At 46.3% G+C, this 23177-nt stretch overlaps 1 protein-coding gene across 2 annotated transcripts in view; it reads left to right on the top strand.

Moving 5' to 3' along the window:
- Window positions 1-10439: 10439 nt before the first annotated feature.
- Window positions 10440-23177, top strand: part of CACNA2D2 (calcium voltage-gated channel auxiliary subunit alpha2delta 2) — a 225481-nt gene continuing 212743 nt past the window's right edge. The window contains exon 1 of one of the 2 annotated variants that reach the window (XM_074603248.1): window positions 10440-10791. In XM_074603248.1, the coding sequence (XP_074459349.1) occupies window positions 10667-10791 (125 nt within the window). In that variant the 5' untranslated portion in view covers window positions 10440-10666. The remainder of the gene's footprint in view (window positions 10792-23177) is intronic. The other variant, XM_074603249.1, reaches the window with a different exon arrangement.

The raw sequence follows: 23177 nt of genomic DNA, 5'->3' as shown, positions 1-23177 counted from the left end.
GATTCAGAAAATACCCTTTTTCTCCCTTGTGGTCTCCTAGGCCCTTGAATCATGTTGATATCTGGATACCTCTTTTCTTCACAACAGTATGGTGGTAGCCAGAGTCAGCAAACAGACCTGGAGTGAGGGTTGATTGGGAGAACAGATTCACACTCTATGTAGCCTAAACAATGTACCTACGGAACAGCTCAATTTCTATGACAAAGATGAGACCTTATTGTCAGGTAGTTTTAAAAGCAGTACAGATGCACAGGATTCCTTGCCCTTCTATCTAAGCATATAATACTGCCATTTTTTTAAAAAAGCCCTCCTTATTGATTTTCATTTTGCGATGAACATACTTACAAACTTAGATAGACTTGAGAAACTGTAAGCCAATAGCAACAGAAGGTATCACGGGGCTTATAAAATAGAGTGTTCACAAATACTGTTGTTGAACTAATAAAGAGGCAATTCAGAATGTAATAAAGCATTGCAAACTTTGGCCGTCAACTTCGGTCAGAAGTTTCCATGCAAGAATCTTCATGAGTGAATCGTGCCGCATGATGATGTTAATGTTCTTCATCTGTGCATCTCAGTGCTTTAGAGGTGTCTAAACATTTTACTGACTGGAAAATTATGGCACTATATAACCAAGGGATTTGCCTAAGGAAACACAGATAATTTCTGATATAATTAGGGCTAGAAATAAGGTCTCCTGATACTCTTAACTTAACCATTAGACCTGTTATCCTTCATAGCCTAGTGTAGAGAAAATATCATGGCAGAACTGCTGCACTCTTTCTTCCTAAAACAGCACTGCCACAGCCTAATCCCGTTCTATGCCTACCTGGAGTATCTCTTTCAGTTCCTTCTCTGCAGGATTGAAGACGGAATGGAAATTGAGATCCTTACTCTTTTCCGAATCCTGCTTTTCTCCTCTCTATTGCAGTACAAGTCAAAGAGAGCTGAGGCCGATTTGAAGGCAAAAATATGTCAATCACTCTGAAAAGTCCACTCTGCTTTCCTGAACCCCAGGTAGTACAGGATATTGCTGTCCCATTGCAGGAATGATTTGGCACATGCCACATGAAGAGGGTCTGGATTCTGCAAAAAAACCCCATTGTCACCAGAACAGAAAACCCTACAGCCTTCATTAAAATATGAGTCTGGTAGTCTTCAAGGACTGTACAAAACAAGTGATTACCTCTGCCAGGAAGTGGCAAGAGCCATTTTGGCAAGGTGGGAAATATCAAGAAAGAAAATAATTAGCTATCTAAAGGAAAGTAGTAAACATATTCTCACTTGAATGTGTATTTGTTGTTCCATATTTTTTCAAGCCCATGGCCTTTACTTTCATCGCTAGCACCATTACTTGATTTTGCTTGTGTCCAACACGCTGGCACACTCGTCAGTTTGATGCATAGACTGCATTATGGCATGGCTGTGGGTGGCGTGAGCACTGTAGAAGGAAGGTGTGATTGGGCTGCGTTCCTTTTTCAGTGCATATCCCTTCCTGAGTGCTTTGCTTGCAGCAATAGGGTGATTGATACCCAGTGAAAGGTGGAATGTGTTTGGGGGGCAAGAGAAGTGGCTGGGATGGTTAAACATGGAATGCATTCACCATTGGGTGTTGGTAACCTGTATTTGGCTTTGTCTTTTCACATCCCTTTTATGCCCCATCTTACACCCACAGACATGGATGGGCCTGACCCACTGTTGTTCCCGCTGGTCTTTTTGCTACACTTGACACTTTAGCCCTGCCAAGCACTGGCTGCATTAAGCCTATGGGCATGCATGAATCATGAGCTACCTTGGCCATAATTCAGGGAACTGTGGCAGATGTCTGTCTTCTGGAAAAATGCCACAGACACCCACAGCTCATAAAAGAATTAACCTTGGGAGATGCATGCAATTGTGCCAGAGACGTGTGCAGTGCATCTCCTCCAGCTGTAATAATGTCTGATGTTTCCTTGGGAGGACGCACCTTCTGGGAAGCACCTCTTTGTGGGCTCCTAATTGTGAAGGGTGCTTCACGGGTGATCTAACCAGTTTTCAGTGTTCACCATGGAATATTAACATGCAGCATCATGACAATATGTTGTTGCTGAGCAGTGAGCTGCACACGCTGTGATTCACCATCCTTTAGCTTGGAAGTGGGGTCCCCCTTAAACATACCCTTCTCTTTTTGATGTTTCAATGTTTGCTGTAGCTGCCTGCTTTTGCTGTAACGCTAACTGGGATGAACAGGCCAGAGATATTTTTCTGTCATTTTGGAATAGCCTGATCGGTAGCACTAAGAAGATCAAAATGACACAAGAAGACAGAGAGTCTTGCTTTAAAGGAGTATTTCAGATGTGGGAACATAGAGAAGTGGAGAGATGTAACGTTGGGGAGGAGAGAGAAAAAAGGAGAGAGAATTTGGCTTGGTAGAGCCAGGGAGGCTGAGGGAAAGATCCAGGGGATCTGAGGGAAGACAGCACTGTCACCTCATCTTCAGACTAAAGAGCTCAATAGGGCAGGTAAGAAAAGGAAAGAAAAGATAAGTAATGGGAGGGAAGATGCAGAGGGATAGGATACAGATTTAGAGAAAAAAAGAGAAGGAAAAAAGTCTCTTAAAATAGCAAAGAATTCACAAAGTTTACATTATATCTTAAGTCAGGAGGATTATATAGTTTTCGCTTCTCCAGAATAAATCGCATGATTGATTCAGATCCTTCAAATACTAGGTGTTTAGGGGCCACCTGCATGTGGCCAGAAAGGAAAGCAATGGTCGTATCAGAGTATGTCAACTAAAATATGCATGGTGAGAAAGCAAGCAAGCTGGCTTGTATATAGGGAACAGCTGTGCAGAAACTGTCTTCGTACCACTGTGGAGATTCACCAAGACTTCTGTTTGGGAATGCACAGAGTCTGCTTTGTAAACCCAGAAACAGAGGCATGTTCTGATTTAGGGCTACTGCAGTTCTGCCTTGATGCTTACCACTTCCACCTTGAGGGGAAAAAAACAAGTGCCAGAATGATTTAAAGACAGAATATCAACCCACACTGCTGCAGGCCTGCTTTCCACATTTTCTTGCTTTTATAGTTTTAGCTTTTGTTCCAAGAGAAGGACTTCTCTGTGCGTGTGTCTCTGTGTGTGTTCCCTTCCAAAATTCACACGCAAAATCAATGACTGAAATTCTTAAGAAAGATGATGGCAGAAATTTTCAGAAGCTCACAAAGCATAATATCCTTCTTACCTTCCCCGCATCAAAAAGACAGCACTTTGTGGGGAAAATTTGCCTGTGTAACTTGATTTTTTGTGTTACTTTTCTTTCTATCATTTGTATTCCAGCCAAATGCAGAAGGGTGAAGACAATCTAGAATATGAAGCACACCTCTTCAGAAGCACAAGACGTTCATTCAGACCCTCGTGTGCTACAAATGTCTTGTTTAATGTTAGGAATATCGCTTCATGTGCCCCATATCTCAGTTTCCTAACTGTAATGTGGGAATTACACTTCTTGTTGTCTCGGAAGTGGTGGGAAGTTAAATCTGTTAAAGACTGTGAGATGCTCAAATGCTGTGATTTGGAGATGAACGTTAGACAAATATGGAAACAGAAGGCCTCACAGATCCCTTTCCATGGATTTTATTCAAGACCCTGTCTGACAAACAAGTATCACATTCGCAACCCCAAGGCAGGACACTGAAGTTCCAGTTTCTGGGTGGACCTTTAAACTGATGTGGAAGTTTTAAGATCAAGGCTGTAGCATGACGGTAACAGAATTTTGCTTTATAGGCAAAGAAGCACAAAGCGGTGCCAATGTCTTTATTTGAAAAACTCCTTGAGACATTTCTAAAACAGATTTTCTGTAAAATCTGTTGCATTCACAACTACAGAATGTTATGATCTAACATGAAAGTTTTTATAGCTACTCAAATATAATAGAGGAATCCCAGGCTCAGGCCTATAAAACCTTTTATAGAAGAGCACCCCTTTACAGATTTCCTATGTATAATTCCTGCAAATCAACAGCTATTTCTGTATCAATTGCACATTTAAACATTATGCAGGAATGTTGGCAGTGCTGTTTTGGGTGTGGTGGTACCTATTTGATTAACGGATTATTACTTTTTGCCCTATAGTTGAAACCTAATCAAAATATTGTCTCGGGGAAAAATTTGGAAACACAAGGCTGAAGTTTAAATAATTACCAGTCATGTGTTTAGTTCCAGAGCAAAGTGCTTTTTTTTATAATGTGCTTCTTTATTCTGTCTCGCAGCTATGTGCGCTCTTTGCTGTTTTACAAACTGTAACGTACAATGATGGTCATTACTATTCATAGATTCATAGAATTTAAAATTGTAAAGGATGATTAGATGATCTAATCCGACCTCCTGCTTAGCACAGACCAGACATTTCATCCAGTTACCCCGGTATTGAGCCCAGTAACTTGTGTTTCATGAAATTGGATCTTCCGGAGAGACATCTACTCTTGATGTGAGGAATTCAAAAGGCAAATAATTCCTGGATAGTCCTTCCAGTATGTAATCATCCTTACAGTTAGAAACCCCTCAATTCCGCACCTTGTTTCTAATTTGAATTTTCTGGCTTTAAATTCCGGACATTGGTTCTTGTAATATGTCTTTTTCCACTAGATTAAGAAGCTCTTTAAAAACCCCTGTGTTCTCATGATAAAGGTACTTATATGATCTAATCAAATCACCTTTAGGTCTTCTTCTGAATTTAATAATAAGAAAATGTATTTATTTTGTAGAAGCACTTACAGGCTCCAATCACAGAGCAAGACCCCGAGGAACTGACAGGTTTTAGGGCTCAGGTTTTAGGAAACTGGAGTTCCCTTCTTTTCTATCGGATTTCTGGCATGTCCTTGGGAACGTCTCTCAGCTTCTTTGTTTCCTGGGTGCTCACCTACAGGGTGGCAATACCACGAGTATACATACCATGACATATTTCTCCACGGAGTATATATGTTAACAACTGTAAAGTGCTGGGGGAACAATATTAGTGGCTGTGCTGAGCACAGTAGAAGCACTTAACAAGGCAGCAATCCTAAATCATTGTCCAACTAAATGAAAAAAATACCATCTCCATGTTAGATATGGGTCAAGGTTGAGTATCTCCTGTACTGAACTCTGAAACAAGTGCTGATTACTGTTGTGAAGTAACTGTCTTTTAAATTAAAGCAATAGTGAGGCGTGAGTACATTAGGTAACTGAGTGCAATGCTGTGTGACTTGATACGATGCTGACCTCAGCTGTTTCACCCTCACATTGTGCAGAAATATCGTTTGGATCCCAAAGATAAATGATTCAACGGCAGATGACTTGGACTTGAGCTGAACTGACTGACTGAATGCTCCTTTTTTTTTTCTTTTCTTTTCTTTTTTTTTTTTTGCCACACCAGACCTATACTTTTAGCACAAGTACAGATCAAAGCTGGAGGACAATACAGTTTTCAGCTGTCCCAGCTGTCTCCAAAGCAATTGTGGAACCATACCCAATTTTACATTCTGGCCCATCAGCCCTTTGGCGATGAGGCTAGATCTTTATAGAGCTGTAAAAGTTCACAGTCATGGACAGGGCTTTGCATTCCTGTACTGAAAGCCAAACAAACAAACAAAAAAAAAATGTTAAGTCAACAGGCAAGTCCCAATTACACTTCCACAGTAGGTTTCCAGTCATGCCCAAGGCCTCTGTAAATGTGAATATCATCCAGAAAGATCTTGAGACTTGCTAGTTTGCGATGGAGTGTATGTACTTCATAGACTGCCTAGAAAACATACTTGGTACAAAATGATAGTGTTGGAGGAGTCAATTACAGTTGTGGACTCAGACCAGGCCTTTGCCTTGGCGTGACATCAGTTTGGGCAAAGAACCTGTATGTTTCTCTAAACGTACGCTCTAGGGGGTCTGTAACGTAAGGCCAGCATAGGCCCTGAAACATGCAGGTAAGCGCCCCTTGGAGACAGGTGGGAAAGGATTTTGGAATAGCTTTTATCTCGTCCCTGTGCTGTTTCTTGTTCCTATCCATGGTGGTATCCTCAGGACACCTCTTTGCTCTTACTTGCAGGTTCTTATTTGCTTCAGCACAGAAACTCTGCAAACATCCATGATGCTGTTTCCTCCCTCCTTGGTCTCTTAAACACGATGTGGCTTTCCATGACTTGTGGTAAATGCAACAGTTACTTATTATGTTTCTATCAACATTAAGCACATTCTTTTCTCCTCTTTCTGAAACACTAACATCTGGCACCAGGCAACCGCATACATCATTGGCTGAGGAGCTTGGGTTTGAGAACCCTGAATAAGAATAAACCTCTGAAGTCAGGATGTTTATTAGCTATTATCATTTGCTCACTCTTAATTACCTCTTTCCCTTATTTGTCTCCCTTTAATGGTATGTCAACAACATTTTCTAACCTCTCACTCAGCAACTGATTTGACAAGGCTGTAGGTACACATTTGCTCCAGTTACAGGCGCGTGTTTAGCCGTAGGGGGCAAAACTGCACTAGCAATTACACAAGTGTGGATCTGGACTAATTCCATGAAAGTGCTTCAGGTTTAAACTGATGTATTTGTTCTGCTGAACTACTTTTCATGTACCAAGCCAGGTGCTTGTGCCAGCCTGCCTAAAGTTGAAGCCTGTGTCCAGGGACAGTGACTCAGCTTCATGGGGGGATCCTGTGCAGAGCTGCGTTCCCCCTAGATGTGCTGGAATCTCCGCCACAGCTGCCCATCAGGAATATATAAGCATTGGCATTTCACTGTAAATTGCTAAGAGGGGGAAAGAAATAGCCTCGCTGCCTAATTCGTCTCAGTCACTCGGTCTGCGAGGACAGTGGATGAGTCTCCCTTCTCACCAATGTATGGCATGAAAGCAGAGGCAGGGGAAGGCTGAACTTGGTTTACCTGAAGGAGTCAGGAAAGAAACAGTCCATGCAGCAGTTATTGACTGCAAAGGCTCACATTTTTCCTGTGAAATGATTACTCAAGGGAGTGTTAAACTCACACCTTCTCTAGCATTCACCTGCATTTGCAAATAAGTCAGCCATAAGAACAACTTAGACAGCCTCCTCCTACGTGGCTTCTCCACTAAAAGACGTGGGAGAACAGCAGTGGTGCTGCCTGTTTTGCTGCAGCCCTGTCAGTATTTCAGATACCGTGATGAATTTCACAGGGTCCTGTATAGATTGCAGTGCTTTCGCTGCAACCTTAGGCTGATCCACGCTTGCTCCAAGAACCTACACTGACATATTAAAAGCTGCGATGGAGGCTATGGCTTGAATTCCAGGTTCGAGCCGATGTTTGTGTGCCTTGGTGGGGCTTGGTGCTGAAAGTTGGACGGCACTTCAAAGAGGCCACAGTGCAGCAGCACCTGCTGCAGAAAATGTGAAGGATAATGTCCATAGTGATGCTGTCTTTCCTATCGTTCTCAACAATACTGGGTAGAAGATGACTCCGCTGATTTGCTTCCCTCCCTTTTAGGGTACCAAGTTGGTTTTGCAAATTGTTGGCATAAGGTCTTCATAATACCTAGTTTTATGCAGATTCTGGATGTTCCTCTCTCCTGTGCACAGCTTGGAAAATAATCTTACAGCATTTTTAAAGTTGGTAGTAAAAGGAGCCCCTGATAAATTCATATACATTTGTGCCCTGAGAAATGGGCTTTGGTTGTGAGGTGACAGGGTTAATCTAGCAGCACGCAGGTCTGAATCAACACTTTTTCCTGCCATTATCTTGGCTAATTCCATGATTTTGCCCAGTTGCATTTAAAACTGTTTCCAAGTAGCTTCCTACTAACTAACCTATCCATGTATGGACTGCAGAGATCAGAGCAACAAGTACCACGTAGTCAAAAGCATTCAAAATAACAAAGAAAAACAACCACAATAAAACTAAAACAAAATGTCCATCTCAGCAGTGTAGGACTGTTCTTTAAGAAAAGGGACATATCAGGCAAGGCTTTACTGTTAAGAAACCCAAACAGCAACATTTGAAAGTAATTACTTGACATCTAGAGGTCCGCTCCTACTGTAAGACTGCAAGGTCGAATTTTGCTCAGAAGGATATTGATATCTGGATTAAAACAGAACAGTTGTAAGGATTGTGGAGAGCCGTGTCTCAAAGAAATAAATCACCCCCACCCGTTCATGAATGCGTGGGGTTACTGTGCCTGCGATGGAGCGTTGCTCTGTACACAGGCACAGTTCAGGCACAACAGGCTGGAGCATCCAGCGCTGGGGCTGCTGTGTACACGCGATGCATTTGCAATTGCGGAGCAGCCAGCTGCTGGATGCCAGGCATTTGGAAAAGCAGTTGATGGCCGTGGCAATATGCAGTTGTGTCCCTGAGCTCTTCTTACAGGACAGAGGATCAGATTGCATAATGCAGAAAAATCCCGTATTATAAAGGATATCTGGCAATTGCAGTGTTGCCTCATAGAGCCTGGGTATCCTGTTAGAATAGGAACCGGAAACCCGGACCCTCTGGGCCCCTATCTTGAGTTAAATTTTATCTGTTAGACAGATGCTAACCCAGGTCCTCTGAGAAAGAAACTGTGGATGTGACGGACAACAGAATTTGTCTTTCAAGAATTTGTAAAGCCAAATTCTACACAATGAAGAGTGCTTACTATCTGCTACCGACTCTGCCAGCAATGGACAAGCTGTTTATCATATTGTCGCTCTGTTCCCCATGTATATGCTAGAGATTATCCACTTACCACTGCTGAAACACGCTTGGAGGTTGTAAAATGGAAACTTCTATATGACAGGGCAGTAACTGAGATTACTACTGTAATAGCCCATGCAAACCTGACTTAAACTATGTCTGGTAGGTGCAGTTGAAATACAGGATGCAAAACCAGACCATATCCTGAAGGGTGTGTGAAGAATAGCCAGAGTCTGCACATGGTACAGGAGCTAGAGAGGGAATACTGACGTATCTCTTAATATTTCTCAGAAGTATTAAGTTACTGTGCATATCCATCTCTGTGTTGAACACATCAGGTCAGTGTCTGATGTTTTTGCAAGTCCAGTTTTCTGGATTCAAGTGTGGGGTTTACTGCTGACTTCCAACATGAGTTGGGAAAACGATAGTGTTTCTCTACCTCATTAAAAAAAAGAATTGTCTTTGTGAACCAGCTGAAGCTGGAGTCAGCGCATCAAATCGTCATTGTTTACATTTATGTATCAGTGCTTCTCACTACATGAAATTTGTGGTGTGTCTGGATGTGACCACGTGAATTTAGGCAGCACTCTTGGTGATACCAGGATACTGGGAACCTGAGTCTGGGTCTGCGTCACTCCAAAATGTTTCTTTTTCCCATCAGGAACAAACAATGGAGGCAATCCCATCCATCAGCAGAAGCAAACCCCTCCTGAAAACCAGAGTGTGGAGTGTTTCAGAGAAGCAACATCTCCCCATCGAAATCCTCCTCCCTTACAAACCTTTTAAACCTCTGTGCTGGGATCCACACTGCCAGCGGCTCCTGTCCAGCTGCTCCAGTGGGCAGGACCAAGGACCATCTCTAAAGCGTTGATGAATAGTTTGTGAGGCTCTTCCCTATGAGGTTTATCCAGATCCTGCCAATCTTGCCAATATTACACCTTTTCTGAAGTTAAAGAGGGCAAAGCAGTGCTAGCTATGAATTGCCTGGCCTGTGATTGTCCAGGTTTAGGCTGTCTGGAGAGGGAATTGGGGAGCACGTGGACGGTGTCCCTGCCTCTCCTGTGCCAGCTGTCCCCGTGACTCGCCAGTGGTCAGTTTCAATGAAGCCGAGCAGCTTGGGTTTGGATTTAGAGAAGATGAAATTACACTGCAGCTACCCAGAAGACAGTGTTGCAAAATCCAGGCCTTTAAAAAGTCAGGCTCAGAAACCCCGGTCATTTTGGGGCTGTGTTTATTAATTCTGTTATTTTGAATTTTTAGCCTGCCCTCTTGTCATGCCCACGAATGCGCTCCAAAGTCACAGTGTGTTTCTTAAAAAAACCAACATAATCATCACCGCTGTTATTATTTAACATAACTGGAGATTCCCATACGCCGATCTGTCCCCGGGAGGTGGCCCGGGAGTAAAACGCGGTACCCGACAAGCACGGCAGTGACGGCTCCGCGGGGGGGAAGGAGCCCACGAGGTCCCTCGCCGGTCGGGGCCGGGGGGGGACGACGACGACACCGGGATGTCGCCTGCCTTTGCCCCCCGCCGCCGGGGGGGGGCAGAGCCCGGGCTGGGGAGGGGACGGGGGCTGGCGGCGGGATGCCGCGGCCGGGTCTCTCCAGCCCGGTGCCCGCCGGCACCTCCCCGGTGCGGACCGGCGGGGCCTGGCGGGGGAGAACCGGCGGCGGGGGCGCATGCGCGGCGGCGGCGGGGCGGCGGGGGCCAGAGCGGCGCGGGGGGCCGGGGGGAGGGAGGCGGGCGGGCGGGGAGGAGGCTGGGCCGGGCCGGGCCGGCTGCCTGCCCGCCTATTTGAGGGAAAGTAGCGGTTGGCGGGCGCTCAGTGCCGGCCGCCGCGGAGAGGCAGCGGGGCGAGCGGCCGCCGCCGGTGGGTGCCCGCTAGCCGGCGCGGCGCTGCCCCCCTGCCGAGGACTGCCGCGCTCGTCGCACGAGTGGCGGCGGGGGGAGCCGCCCCGCGGGGCCGCCTCTGCCCCTTTCCCCGCCGCGCCGTTAATGGAAACATGGCGATGGCGGCACCGACCGGCAGCGCGGCGCCCGTCGCCCCGGCCCTCTGCGGCCACCTGGCCCTGCTGCTGCTCCTCGCCGCCCCCGCCGCCCACGGCTACAGCTTCCCCCAGCAGCACACGTAAGTGCCGCCGCCCCGGCCGGGACCCCCCCACCCCAGCCCCGCGGCTCGGCCCCGCCGCCGTGGCGCATCGCGGGGCCGCCCCGGGGCCTGCCGGCGCCGCGCCGGGGAGCGGCAGCGGCGGGGCCGCGGCGGGCGCTGCCGGTGCCGCCGGTACCCGCGCGGTGCCCGTGCCGGCGCGGCGCTGGATGCGGTCGGGCGCGGGGGTCTCCGCCCGCTCCCTGCCGGCCGCCGGAGCGGCGGGGCGAGGAACGGACCCAAAGTTGCTGGAAAGCACAAACTTCCCCGGCGGGTGCCGGTGTGCAGGGCGGCTACCGAAGCGATAATGTGGCGAGAGGGGGGAAAGGCGAAAGAGGACTTCGTGGTTTGGTTTTTTTTTTTTTTTCTTCCCCCGCCTCCGTTTCAAGCACACAATATGGTACCCACAACCGGCCGGACCCACCGGAGTTCGAGCATGAACTAGTAATAAATGGATAGTTCCACAGGCTATCTGAGCTGGCGGGTCGTCCTCTCCCTCCCTCTGGACCGGCAGAAATGGGATGTAATCTATTGAAAGAGAAAGTCGGAAAGCAGCTCATTTGGGTGAGGGGGTGGGGGACTGGAGAGTCGCTGCAGGAAGGATATAAATAGATTTTTTTTTTTTTTTTGGAAGAAAGCAAGCGTTTTGGAAGTTAATGTTTGGGAATATTTGCTAACACATTCGGCTCTCTGGCATACCGTGATAACCCCGAAGCCCTGTCCCCCTCCACACAGCCATGCAAAATCTTGCCGAGATGTATTTTAAGAGGCTGTCATCTCCGTTATGAAATGCTGAGGTTTGTTGACACAAAACTGGAAAAAAAAAAAACAAAAAATCCAGACGATTCAAAGTAAAGGCTGACACTGTGTCCTTACAGTCTGCGTTTCTGAAGGTGGGGGAAAGATTTCAATGACATAGAGTTAATAATAGCAATGTTGCCCTTAACTTTGTGCTGCCCCAGTGGATGTGCACTGCTTTATGTCACAATTTTCTTGTCAGTTTTGATTTGCTTAAGAATAGAAATACATTTTATATATATGTCATAGGGAGTATTTTTGAAAGACTTTTAGATTAACATCTTTGATCTCAAAGTACATTTTTACAGGCATGTAGTCAGGCCTTCTGAAAAGAAGGCTTATCGGCAGAAGAAACAGCGTTGTTTATTTGGGAGAGCTGTAGCTTACTGTGTTAATATCTGGCTTCACCGAAGGCATAGTGGTTTGCATTCCTAGTTTATTCAGAAATACCTCCCATTCAAACAGATTCTTTCTGAATTCTTTTGGATCTTCTATCCATATTTCTAAATATCTTTGACCTTTGGGAGCCGATGAGTTCCCTTTTCTTGCTGTCACATAAATACAGGAATTCTTCAGAATAAGACCCTGAGAAATGTCTACCTACAGGGGGAGGAGAGGAAAGGAAACGTGCCAGTTCTCGTCCAAGTACGACAGCCTTATGGCCTGATCCAGCGTTGCTCTCACATGAATAATCTTTTATTTCCATGAGAATCCCAAGAGAAGTAAAGGGCATTATGTATGTGGTGAAGCACAAATAAAGTTTGTGGGATGTTTTTGATATTTCAGCAGCTTTTCAGGGGTTGTAAGTTGTCGCTTTCTCCTCTTAAATTTGCAACACAGAATCATATTATAAAATAAATCTCTTCTGGGTACCAGTTTACAAGTCAGAACTGTGTTTTCTTTCTAACTGCAGAAAGTTTTATAAGAAGGTTTCCATACCAGGAGAAACATACTTGAGAGGCGTTTAGTTTGTAAATAAGGCATTGGCCTCCCCTCACCCAGGCTGATTATTATCTATATTGTTCTAATAAACTATGCCAGCTTTTTAGTTAAAGCAGTTTTATTCCAGCTAATTTGGTGGGGTTTACTAGGATAGACTTTGTTAGCTCTGTGCTCTCTTATCAGTGGTCTTATCAGAGTGGGCCCGATCCTGTACTGAGAGAAGCAAGATGAATAAAAACTGAACCCAGTGGCCAAGATTGATAATTTATTGCAAATGTGAAAGAATGGTGCTGAGAAGGCCACTAATTCTGTGTGTGCCTCTGGAGGGAAGTAATGCTGTCTGGCTACATCCAGAGAAGAGACACAGAAGGGACGCAAGACCTCAGCCTGACCTGGTATCTTCTTGCTCGTTTCGTTCCCCTTATGACCTGTTTTGTGAACCCAGAGAAGAGAAGAGGCACGAATGGATGTTTGATGATGATGCACAATTGCTGGGCAGTAGGTTAATGCTGTAACATGTGGGCTGAAATGCCTCGCAAGCTCTGCCCTAGGGCTGCCGTGATTGTTTCTCGGGAAGGAAATATTTAATGGGAATAAAGAGTGCAATGGTCGCTGGCACCAAGGCTTGAACAACAGTCTTTAATTGACTGTTCCCTCCGGAGTAGCTCCCTGACTGCACCCTCCTTGTTTTTAAAGATGTTGGATATAACTTAAATCTTTTTGGAAGGTTTGTCGGCCAGAAGCTGAGTTGAGCTGAAGAGATGGGCTGTTAAATTCTTCCCGTTACGAGCCAATTTTCTCCTACTTTGGACAATGCACCCTTGTAACAACAGCAAATGATTTGGAGCATTGATTAGAAACCTTGTTTGTCTTTTGGAGGTTTTCTCCGTAAATCACTTAAGTCATCTTTCACTATAGGACTCTCAAAAATGAGGCTGCTTTTTTAAGCAGCCTCAGAACTGTTTCATTCTGACAGGCAGCAGACTGAATGATTAGGATATTCTGCCTAAGGGGGGGAAAAGAAGAAAATAATGAAGGATTTTTTTTTTTTTTGTTACAATTGTATTAATTATCATCAGTGATTCTGTGTGTTGATTCTTGGTTCTGTCCCTGATAAATCGCTGGTGTTCTACATTATCTCTCTCCTCCCGGGTAGCATGGTTTTAATCATCTTATGCTGAGCTAAGGAAGGCTCGGCTCAGCCAGTTGTCCAAAGGGGAATTTCTCACTGAGATTTAAAAAGCAAAATCCCAGATTGGAACAAACTCATTGGGGCGGGCGCGTTAGGTGATGTCCACTGACTGACAAGGCTCCTTTTAGGAATGGTCACGTACAAGAATGTGCATCTGTGTGGTCAACGGGATTAGTGGCCGTGGAAAGAAAGGCTGTTGGTTGCAGTTAATTTTTATTTCTTTTTTAGTAGTATGCAGAGGGATTTCTCTGGCAACATGGTAACAACCTCTGCTTGAATTTCTGAGAGATTTGTTATTAGATGATCGAAAGCCTGGTCAATCAGGGGAGTCTTGCACCTGTATTGCCGTCGCCTCCCGTTAGTGGGGATCTTGTGCATGTGAATGCTGGGGAATGTGGCTGCCAGTGCTGCCGCCCAGGAGTAGAACAAACCCCCTCCTCACTTTGCAGAAAGGCTTTTTGTCACTTGGACTTGAAAGAAAATTGCCATCTGCTAGAGGGTGGCGAGCCATTTGCTTCTTGTGAGGAAGCAGGTGTGCGCAGAATTGCTGCGCGGCTGCTGGGGAGGCTTGGCTTCATCGCTGCTCTGCAGGGCATCTCCAACCAGCCCGCCAGGAGATAGCAATGTCTGCAGGGGAAAGCACCAGCCTGGGGACCAGGGTCTGGTCCTGCCTCTCTGGCATGAGATTTAGCACTTATCAGGTGCAGACAGTAGTTTTGGGCAGCAAGCTGGAGGTGTTCCCAGTGTTTCTGTGGGATAGTCAGCAGTGAAGGCTCCTGCTGAGAGCAGTAAGTCCTAATAGATGCCCATCACCACTGGAAGGTGGTCTTGAGGCTGCCTCTAGTAAATTAATTGCTTCCTTTTAGCAGGTTTTGATTTGTACTTGTGTTATTTCACCCCAAATGAGGTTAATGATGCTGGTAGTGATGGCACATCTGGGCTAGCAGGGCTTGAAATAAATAACTCTATTAGGACTGGATGCTTTAGGGTTTGCAGGATGCCATGTAGAGGAAGCTTCTTCTCTTGTTCTACTGCTCACCTGCTGCACAGTCAGAAAATCTCTTCCAATTATGGTTTTGATGCTTGGGAAGGGAACTTGTCTGGAAAGGTGCAGAGAAGAAGTGGGGAGATGGCCCTGCTTGTCTTCTGCTACACTCGGCTGAGCAGAGAGACAGCTCCCTGGGAGGGCAATCTACCCCCGTGAGTGACTGACAGATAACGTCGCTCCATCCCTGCCAGGGCTGAGCAGCCTCCCTGAGAACTGGTACCCAGTGAAGGCACAAACACCCTGTGTCCCCGCAACATCCCTGTGCGGGCTGTGCATCAGTGGCAGAATCTGCTTTGGGGTGTGCAGAGGCACCCTGGACTGCCCAGAGGTAAAAGAAGAGCCCCAGGGAGAGGACCGAGTGTTGGGGTTTTTTTAAAGCCATTTGCAATATTTCGTTGGCATTTTAAAAAAAATTCTCCGTTCTTGTTACCGTTCCTGACTGCTTCCTGCTCGGGTCTCTTCATGGGGAAAGGGCTGGCATCACAGAGCAGGGCATGACCACTTTCTTGTCTGTCCTTGTGACACCTCAACCCCATACCCTGCCTGCAGTAATCCCCTTCAAGATTGCAGTTTCAACTGCATCCATTGAGAAAGTGTTAATTTAAATTCTCTTGGAGGGTTTGTGAGTTCCCACTGAAATCAGTAAGGCTCCTGTACGTAGACCTGAGGGTAGAAATGGGCTCATGCTTGGCGTTTGACAGGCTTAGTTCAGAAGCTTCATTGTAAAGAAGCTTTGTGTGTGTTGTATACACGTGTGCAGTAGCCTCTTGAAAGCTGAAGGTGGTTACACAGGGTCTAAATGGAAACCTGAAAATTTATCCTTGAATGAGCTTCCTGGTGTTGGGCTTCAAAAGCCATCAGAAAGGCTCTTGAGGGCTTAAGTGCTGGGGCATCTGCACACTGTAACATTGTACATGTGCACAAACCGTACGATTTAGACAATGCTTTTTTCAGCCCATGAAATACTCAAGTGGGATGAAATAAAAGAAAAAGTCATTACCAAGCGAAATACTTGAGTGAAACATTCAGCAAGAAAGGGCAGCATCTGAATGTTTCGATATTTACTTTTCCAGGAGCCTCTTGAAAGCAAAATGTGTTTTGTTAGCAAAATTATTTTTTCCTCTCTGGGGTGCTGGTAGTACTTTGTTGTTTCAGAGCTGTTCCTGTAATCTAGCCTTCATCCTCAAGTTTATTATTGCTGGGTTGCATGGGGATTGGGGTTGTACAAACTGTTGTTATTGGAGAGTTGGTTTGTATCAACAAGCTATTGGCATGGTTTTCTTAAGGCTGAATCATTTGATCTTTCAGAGAATGCATGTGGATTTTCTTCATAACTTCGACAGTCATCCTACAACGTTTCCAGTTCTGTCTCTGCCTTTGGTCATAAATATCGTAAGAAATAAAAGGTGTTTACCCAGAGCAAAGGATTAATTCTTCAGTTGTAAAGCAGAGTGTTTCTTGCATTGACTGACGTGTGAGTGATGGGGATATTTAGCAATCAGCTTGTGACAGGTGAAAGGGCTGCCAGGCAAGAGACACAAGGATCTGAATGGCTGTCAGGCCAGACAAAGGTTGCACGGTCTGTGGTTTCTGTATCTATTCATTAACTCTGCGCAAGGTCGTTATTCTTGCCTGTGATGAGGCTACCATGCCGCCTCCTCGGAAGCCGCCTCTCAGTCTGGTGGAGGCAGTGCAGGAGCTGTTGCACAGCACACCTTCTCACAGGACCACGGGGGACCGCCTGTCAGGAGAAGCAGCATCAGGCCTCCTCCCCTCGCTTCTAGTTGAGGCTGAGAACTCCAGAGGAGGTAATTGCTGATAGCAATCAGATTGGGTGCTAAATAGGGATATAAACCATTTAGTGCAATAGCTCTGATGATGATAAAGCCTTGGGCACAGTTGCCAAAACAGAAGTTGAGTTTGCGTATCTCTAATGAGCCAAGTGCCTTTGTGCAGTAACACCACTGAAGTGTGTGGAGTTAAACCCAAGAAACACAGGATCCAACGTGATTTCTAGCTCCGATTTGTGTCAACAGTCCCTGAAGTTCTTGCAGTGAAAAGAAGATCTTTAATAAGAATGAGTCTTCTGCCCCGACCATGATCCTTCTTCTGTTGTCCACAGAGGGTGGGAATGGAGCTACTTTCCATGGACTAGGCTGGAGCTACTTTTGCACCAGTGGGTATTTGTTATGAATCCAGTGAGGTCCTGGCCAGACTTTACGTTTCCTTGGATTCTGCTGGTGCCAAAACTGTTCTGCTACCCTGTCCCTACTGACACTTGGGGAATTTGTGAATCGATACTGGTGGTGCCTACAGTGAGTATGTGTATCACTGCCATAGAAAACCCAGAGTGATGGATTACAGTAGGCACGTTCATTTACCTGACAAAGGTTGTCTATCTTGAATTATTTATGAGGCTTCACAGCATGCTAGTAAATTTTGTAAAAGCAATGGAGCCCTGGTAATGTGAGCCTCTTCACTGCAGCTTCCGTAGTAGAGTTTTGCTGAGAAGGTACAGGAGGTGGGGGATGGAGGAGGAGGAGGAGGAAGAAATAGGCAGCGAGAGCGGAGGGATAGAGAGAGACTGCTGTTTTCATGTGCAGATGATGAGGTGTGCACAGCAATGAAGTGCGAATTACTTAGATCATGCTGTGCATTGGAGCAAAAATCTGTGTAGTGTCAGAAAGCAACTTATGCTTCAGGGGAGGGTGGGGGGGAAAGGATGGGGAGTATAAAAACAAGGGCAGAGAAGGATGAAAATCTCATGACCACAAATGCTGGCAGCTTCCCATCCATAGGAATGTTATTTGCCGAGGTAGTTTCTTTAAAGTATGTACTAATTTTGGTGAGGCTTCCTTACATAGTTCCGCCAAATGAAGGATCAAGTCAGAACTGGCCAGGCTTTTCTGTGTGGCGTTTGGTGTCTGGAAGGTTTGTCAGCGTGCAGAGCATGTGGCTGTGGACCAGAGAGGTTTGCCCAGGATAACCTAGAAGATGTGTGGCCCATGGGAGCATTAAGTCAGCGTTATCCAACAGGGAGAGCGAGGGCAATAAGAGCCTGAGTCCTGACAGCAGCGTGTCGGCTTGCCTTGGTCCCTGCTGGAATCCCATTTCAGAGTTAAAAATCCGTGATGCAGCAGGCACGGTGCAGGTTCAGTGTTGCTGCCACTGCATAACTGATTTGTTGATAAATAGAGCCTCCCCCCACACTTTCAGGTTTTCCAAGCCTCTGGGCCTTCCAAGCACAAACAAAGTTATCCCTTAAACTGTTAAATTGGTGGAAAGAATTGGGGAAGAGTGTTGTATCCATCTCCATTGAAGTGACAAATGAGGATATGATTCTCCTTATAAATACCAATGCCTTTCAACTCATAACAGAGCTGGGTCCTGAAACTTTTCTCTTGTTGCAAGCTACCAGACTGTTTGCTGTCAGTCTGTTTCTTCTCCAGTGGGCACTTTATTCTTCAGTCCAGAAGAATCCAGTATCCAAAGTCTGAGTTCACATTCATCCTCCAAATAACAAAACAAAACGAGGCATATTTCTAAATATTTTTGAGAGCCGACCTTGTATAAGCCACTTATGCTGCAAAAATGTATAAAGCTCTCACTGATTTAATTTCTGTTGAACTAGAGATATTCTTGTATTTGAATTCTCATCTCTATTGAATTTTATGTAATAATATCTCTTCATTGTGGTCAGTGAACACTTTCTCTACGGTATGACACAGTGTGAGGGTCATGAATGCAGTGCCTTGTTTACATTTCTAACGTATGGTTTTAGAGTTACTGAATGCCGCCTTTGCTTCAGTCTTTACTGCTCAGCCCAGCCCTCAGGAGCCCCAGGCTTTGGGGAAAGTAACGGGGAAAGAGGAAGATTCCCCCTGGGTTGAGGAGGATCGAGTGAGGGATCAGTTAGGTCAATTAGATGTTCACAAGTCCATGGGATGCACCCGAGAGTGCTGAGGGAGCTGGCAGAAGTCATTGCTGGGCCGCTCTCCATCATCTTTGAAAGGTCCTGGAGAACAGGAGAGGTGCCTGAGGACTGGAGGAAAGCCAGTGTCACTCCAGTCTTCAAAAAGGGCAGGAAGGAGGAGCCGGGGAACCACAGGCCGGTCAGCCTCACCTCCATCCCTGGAGAGATGGTGGAACAGCTCGTTCTGGGCGTCATCTCAAGGCATGTGGAGGGAAAGAAAGCTATCAGAAGTACTCAACATGGATTTGCCAAGGGGAAATCATGTCTGACTAATCTGATAGCCTTCTATGATGGCATGACTGGATGGATAGATGAGGGGAGGGCAGTGGATGTGGTCTACCTTGACTTCTGCAAGGCGTTCGACACGGTCTCCCACAGCATCCTCATAGGGAAGCTTAGGAAGAGTGGGTTAGATGAATGGACAGTAAGGTGGATAGATAACTGGTTGAAAGGCAGAGCTCAGAGGGTCGTGATCAGGGGCACAGAGTCTAGTTGGAGGTCAGTGACGAGTGGTGTTCCCCAGGGGTCAGTACTGGGTCCAGTCCTCTTCAGAGTATTCATCAATGACCTGGACGAGGGGATAGAGTGCACCCTCAGCAAGTTTGCCGATGACACAAAGCTGGGGGGGGTGGCTGACACACGGGAAGGCTGTGCTGCCATACAGAGAGACCTGGACAGGTGGGAGATCTGGGCAGAGAGGAACCTTATGAAATTCAACAAGGGCAAGTGTAGGGTGCTGCACGTGGGGAGGAATAACCCCCTGCACCGGTACAGGTTGGGGGCTGACCTGCTGGAGAGCAGCTCTGTGGAAAGAGACCTGGGAGTCCAGGTGGACAACAGGATGACCATGAGCCAGCAGCCAGCACTGTGCCCTTGTGGCCAAGAAGGCCAATGGCATCCTGGGCTGCATCAAGAAGAGTGTGGCCAGCAGGTCAAGGGAGGTCATCCTCCCCCTCTACTCTGCCCTGGTGAGGCCACACCTGGAGTGTGTGTCCAGTTCTGGGCTCCCCGGTTCAAGAGGGACAGGGAACTGCTGGAGAGGGGACAGCAAAGGGCTACCAAGATGATGAGGGGACTGGAACACCTCTCTTATGAGGAAAGGCTGAGGGATTTGGGTCTCTTCAGTCTGGAAAAAAGATGGCTGAGGGGGGATCTAATCAACACTTATAAATACTTAAAGGATGGGTGTCAGGAGGATGGGGCCAGGCTCTTTTCAGTGGTGCCCGGGGACAGGACAAGAGGTAATAGGCACAAACTTGAGCATAGGAAGTTCCATCTAAACATGAGGAGGAAGTTCTTTCCTTTGAGGGTGGCAGAGCCCTGGCACAGGCTGCCCAGAGAGGTGGTGGAGTCTCTGTCTCTGGAGATATTCCAAACCCGCCTGGATGCATTCCTGTGCCACCTGCTCTGGGTGACCCTGCTCTGGCAGGGGGGCTGGACTAGATGATCTCCAGAGGTCCCTTCCAACTCTATGATTCTATAATTCACAGTCAGGTTTTTGGCAGCTGTAACATGGACACCAAAATAGAGACAGACTTAAGCCAAGCGAAGCACCTAATATTCAGCTTTATCAGGTGTTGAAGATTGAGTCAGACTCTGAGCTGTGAGTGGTTGAACATCTTTTTATTGCTCCATAACGAATGCAGTAGACCCAGGAGGAGCCAAAGTACCATTTCCTCATGTCTGAGGTAGTCTTATAAATTAGAGGTCTCGACTGAGCATTCACTGTAGTATCACATTCTTGGGATGAGCTGGGGGAAAGAAAAAATAATGTATTGTGTGGGTTTATGTGCTTCCAGGACCTCTACGGGGGGGGATGCCCCTTGCCCAGGTAAAAGTAAACCTTCTGCAGCAGCGTGTCATGCATACCGGGGGGGGGAAAAGGGTGGAAGAAACAACATTTAATTATTCAAGACCTGCACGCTGAAAAGAGTTTCAGGACTGTTAGCTAAGCATGCCTCGCAGCTTCGTGGGCACTCTGCTTTCCCTTCCTCCCCTGCCTGCTCTGGGAAGGAGGGTAGATTACATGACTATGAGGGGGGGAAAAAAACCCCCAAATCAATATTTTTCTCTTCACGCAGGTCTTGGTTTTTATTTATTCTGGTTTTGTTTGCTGGGAAATCTTAATTGTCGATCAGTGACCAAACTGATGACGTTATTTTGCCTCCCGCAGAATGATGGCACTTGCAAGGGCAGAGACCAAAAGAGCATCAGCCCAAAAGGGGCCCCTTCTGTGCCCAGGCAGGGATGTTTTCACACCCCTCCGTGGCTGTGTGCTGTGGGACTGCTCGTGATTGAGCCATTCTTCCTGATGTTGGATTTGTTACGATGCAGAAGAATTTGCTGTTGCCAGTCTTGCCTGTTGTACCCTGCTACGGCTTTGTTAGTTTTAAAAGCTGAAAAACATCAAAAAATTTTTTTGAGCTACTGGGCCAAATTCACCCCTGATGTAATGATGCTGTGTGATTATGCCGAGGACAACTTTCAGGCCTTTGTCTTTTAACTTTTAAATATCATGGTGGTTGCCGTTGCTTCTGATGTGATTTTTATTGTGAGGTGGAGAAGAGAAATGCATCTAACACATCTACTATCTGCTCGTGTTTTGGTCCCGGTTTCTAAATAACCCCATTTAGCACCTGCCCGCCTGTTTGACCTGGCAACAAAAATGTTGTGCTGGCACTTCTGACATCAATACCGCCTTTTTACCCATCATCTTAAGGCTAAATTGAACCCTTCTGTGTCACTTGTTCCTTGCTATGTTTATTTGTTTTGATCTAGTCTTTACTTTAGAGAAAAATCTAACCAGCTCTGTCTCAGTCCTGCTGCCTGCTGGGGGCTGGTGCTCACTCTCATGAGAAGTGGCTCCTTCCACAGGTGAACCTCATTTCCTCAACTTCCCCCTGCTTCCCTGCACTCCCTGCCCAGGAGCAGCCAGGTACGGACGGGCTCCGACAGCTGCATCTTGGCAGAAGGTCTCACTTCACCGTTGTGGCTGCTGAGCGAGCTCCTGCCTCTTCCCCCTCTTACAGCCCTGCCCTGACAGCTTTGCTGGTGCCGTGTTTGCTCGAGCACGTGCTGCTGTGTGGGAATCTTCTTTTCCTGCCTTTCTTCTCTTGACACCACTCCAAGTGGAGCTGTGTGCTGAAAGCATTGCTGGTTTGTGCAGTTCATGAATGTGATTATGTGTGCTGAAAGCGGCCTTTTTTTATTTTATAAGGGCCACTTAATAAATGCCACTTATTTGGCGACTCTTAGGCAACTGAGCACACGGCCGCCTCCTCATTGGGAAGTGGCTGCCAGACCCCGTCCTGTTCTCTGGAGTCACAGCAGACTGGTGGAAAAGTAGGCTTGCCACTTCCCAGAAAAAAAAAAATGTGGTGTTTTCATGGTAGTTTGCGTAGTACTTGACATTCATTCTTAGTTAAATCTCCTTATTGCTGTGTTTGTGCCGTTTCAGTTGTTATTAGATCCCACAAGATAGCATGAGGATTCTTGTATGTGAAGTTTCTTCCAGAGAACGACCAGGCAGCTGCAGAAATGAAAGGTTTAGTAAACGGTACCTGTCCTTCTCGCAGAGGAATATCAGAGTGACTGCAGTGTGGTGGTGAGCTGAAAAGGGACCTGCTATGGGCTGCGGGTGAGATGCTCCAGCTGATGCATTACCTGAGGCCCATGTTTGGGCCACAAGTAACGTGTGTACCTGCAGTCTCTCCACTTAACAACGTGTGCCTCTTGTTGGATGAAGGATTCATGTGCAAAGCCTGGTGCTTCAGGGCCTGGGTGGAATTGGTGGCGAGAGCACTGTTTTGTCCCTCACTGGAGCAGCCAACTTGCAGTACTGGGTGAACTGTGGTTTGTTGAAATGTTCTGAAGTTTGTTTGTGAAGTTCAATGAACAAAAATCCAGATCCCATGACCAAAGCAAGGACTATTCCAAATATATAGGTTTTTTTTGGTCTAACTTTCCACCAGAAAGTAACCTTGCTTCCTCATGTAGCTTGGCTAGCTTGGCTACAATGTCATTCCTTCTCTTTTTTTTTTTTTCTTACTGCAATGATGTTCAGGTTTAGTATTTATCTTCTAATAGTTTCTGAATAGTGGAGTGTTTGCATTACTGACAGTGACATATAGTTAATCTTGAGCAGATAGCTGTGAGGAGTCCAGACAGACTTCAGCCCTTGGTGGCATGCTTCTGAATGAGGAAATTAGCTTGGAAATTGTTGTTAAAATTGCTTCTGTGTTAATTTTGCTGTCATACCACAGCTTCTGGCAGTATGTGGGTTACCAAGATGCTTGTGACTGAGAATGAGGGCAGATTCTCACTTTGGAAGAGTCTCAGCAAAGACCTTGTCTTACACCTTTGCTTTGAGTAGATTTGCACTAAGGAATTTGGCCCATTTTTCCATTGCCAGGTCT

The sequence above is a fragment of the Larus michahellis genome, chromosome 10 (assembly GCF_964199755.1).
Source record: "Larus michahellis chromosome 10, bLarMic1.1, whole genome shotgun sequence".
Lineage (NCBI taxonomy): Eukaryota > Metazoa > Chordata > Aves > Charadriiformes > Laridae > Larus > Larus michahellis.
The sequence above is the reverse complement of the archived record's forward strand: the minus strand, read 5'-3'. Positions and strand labels throughout refer to the sequence as shown.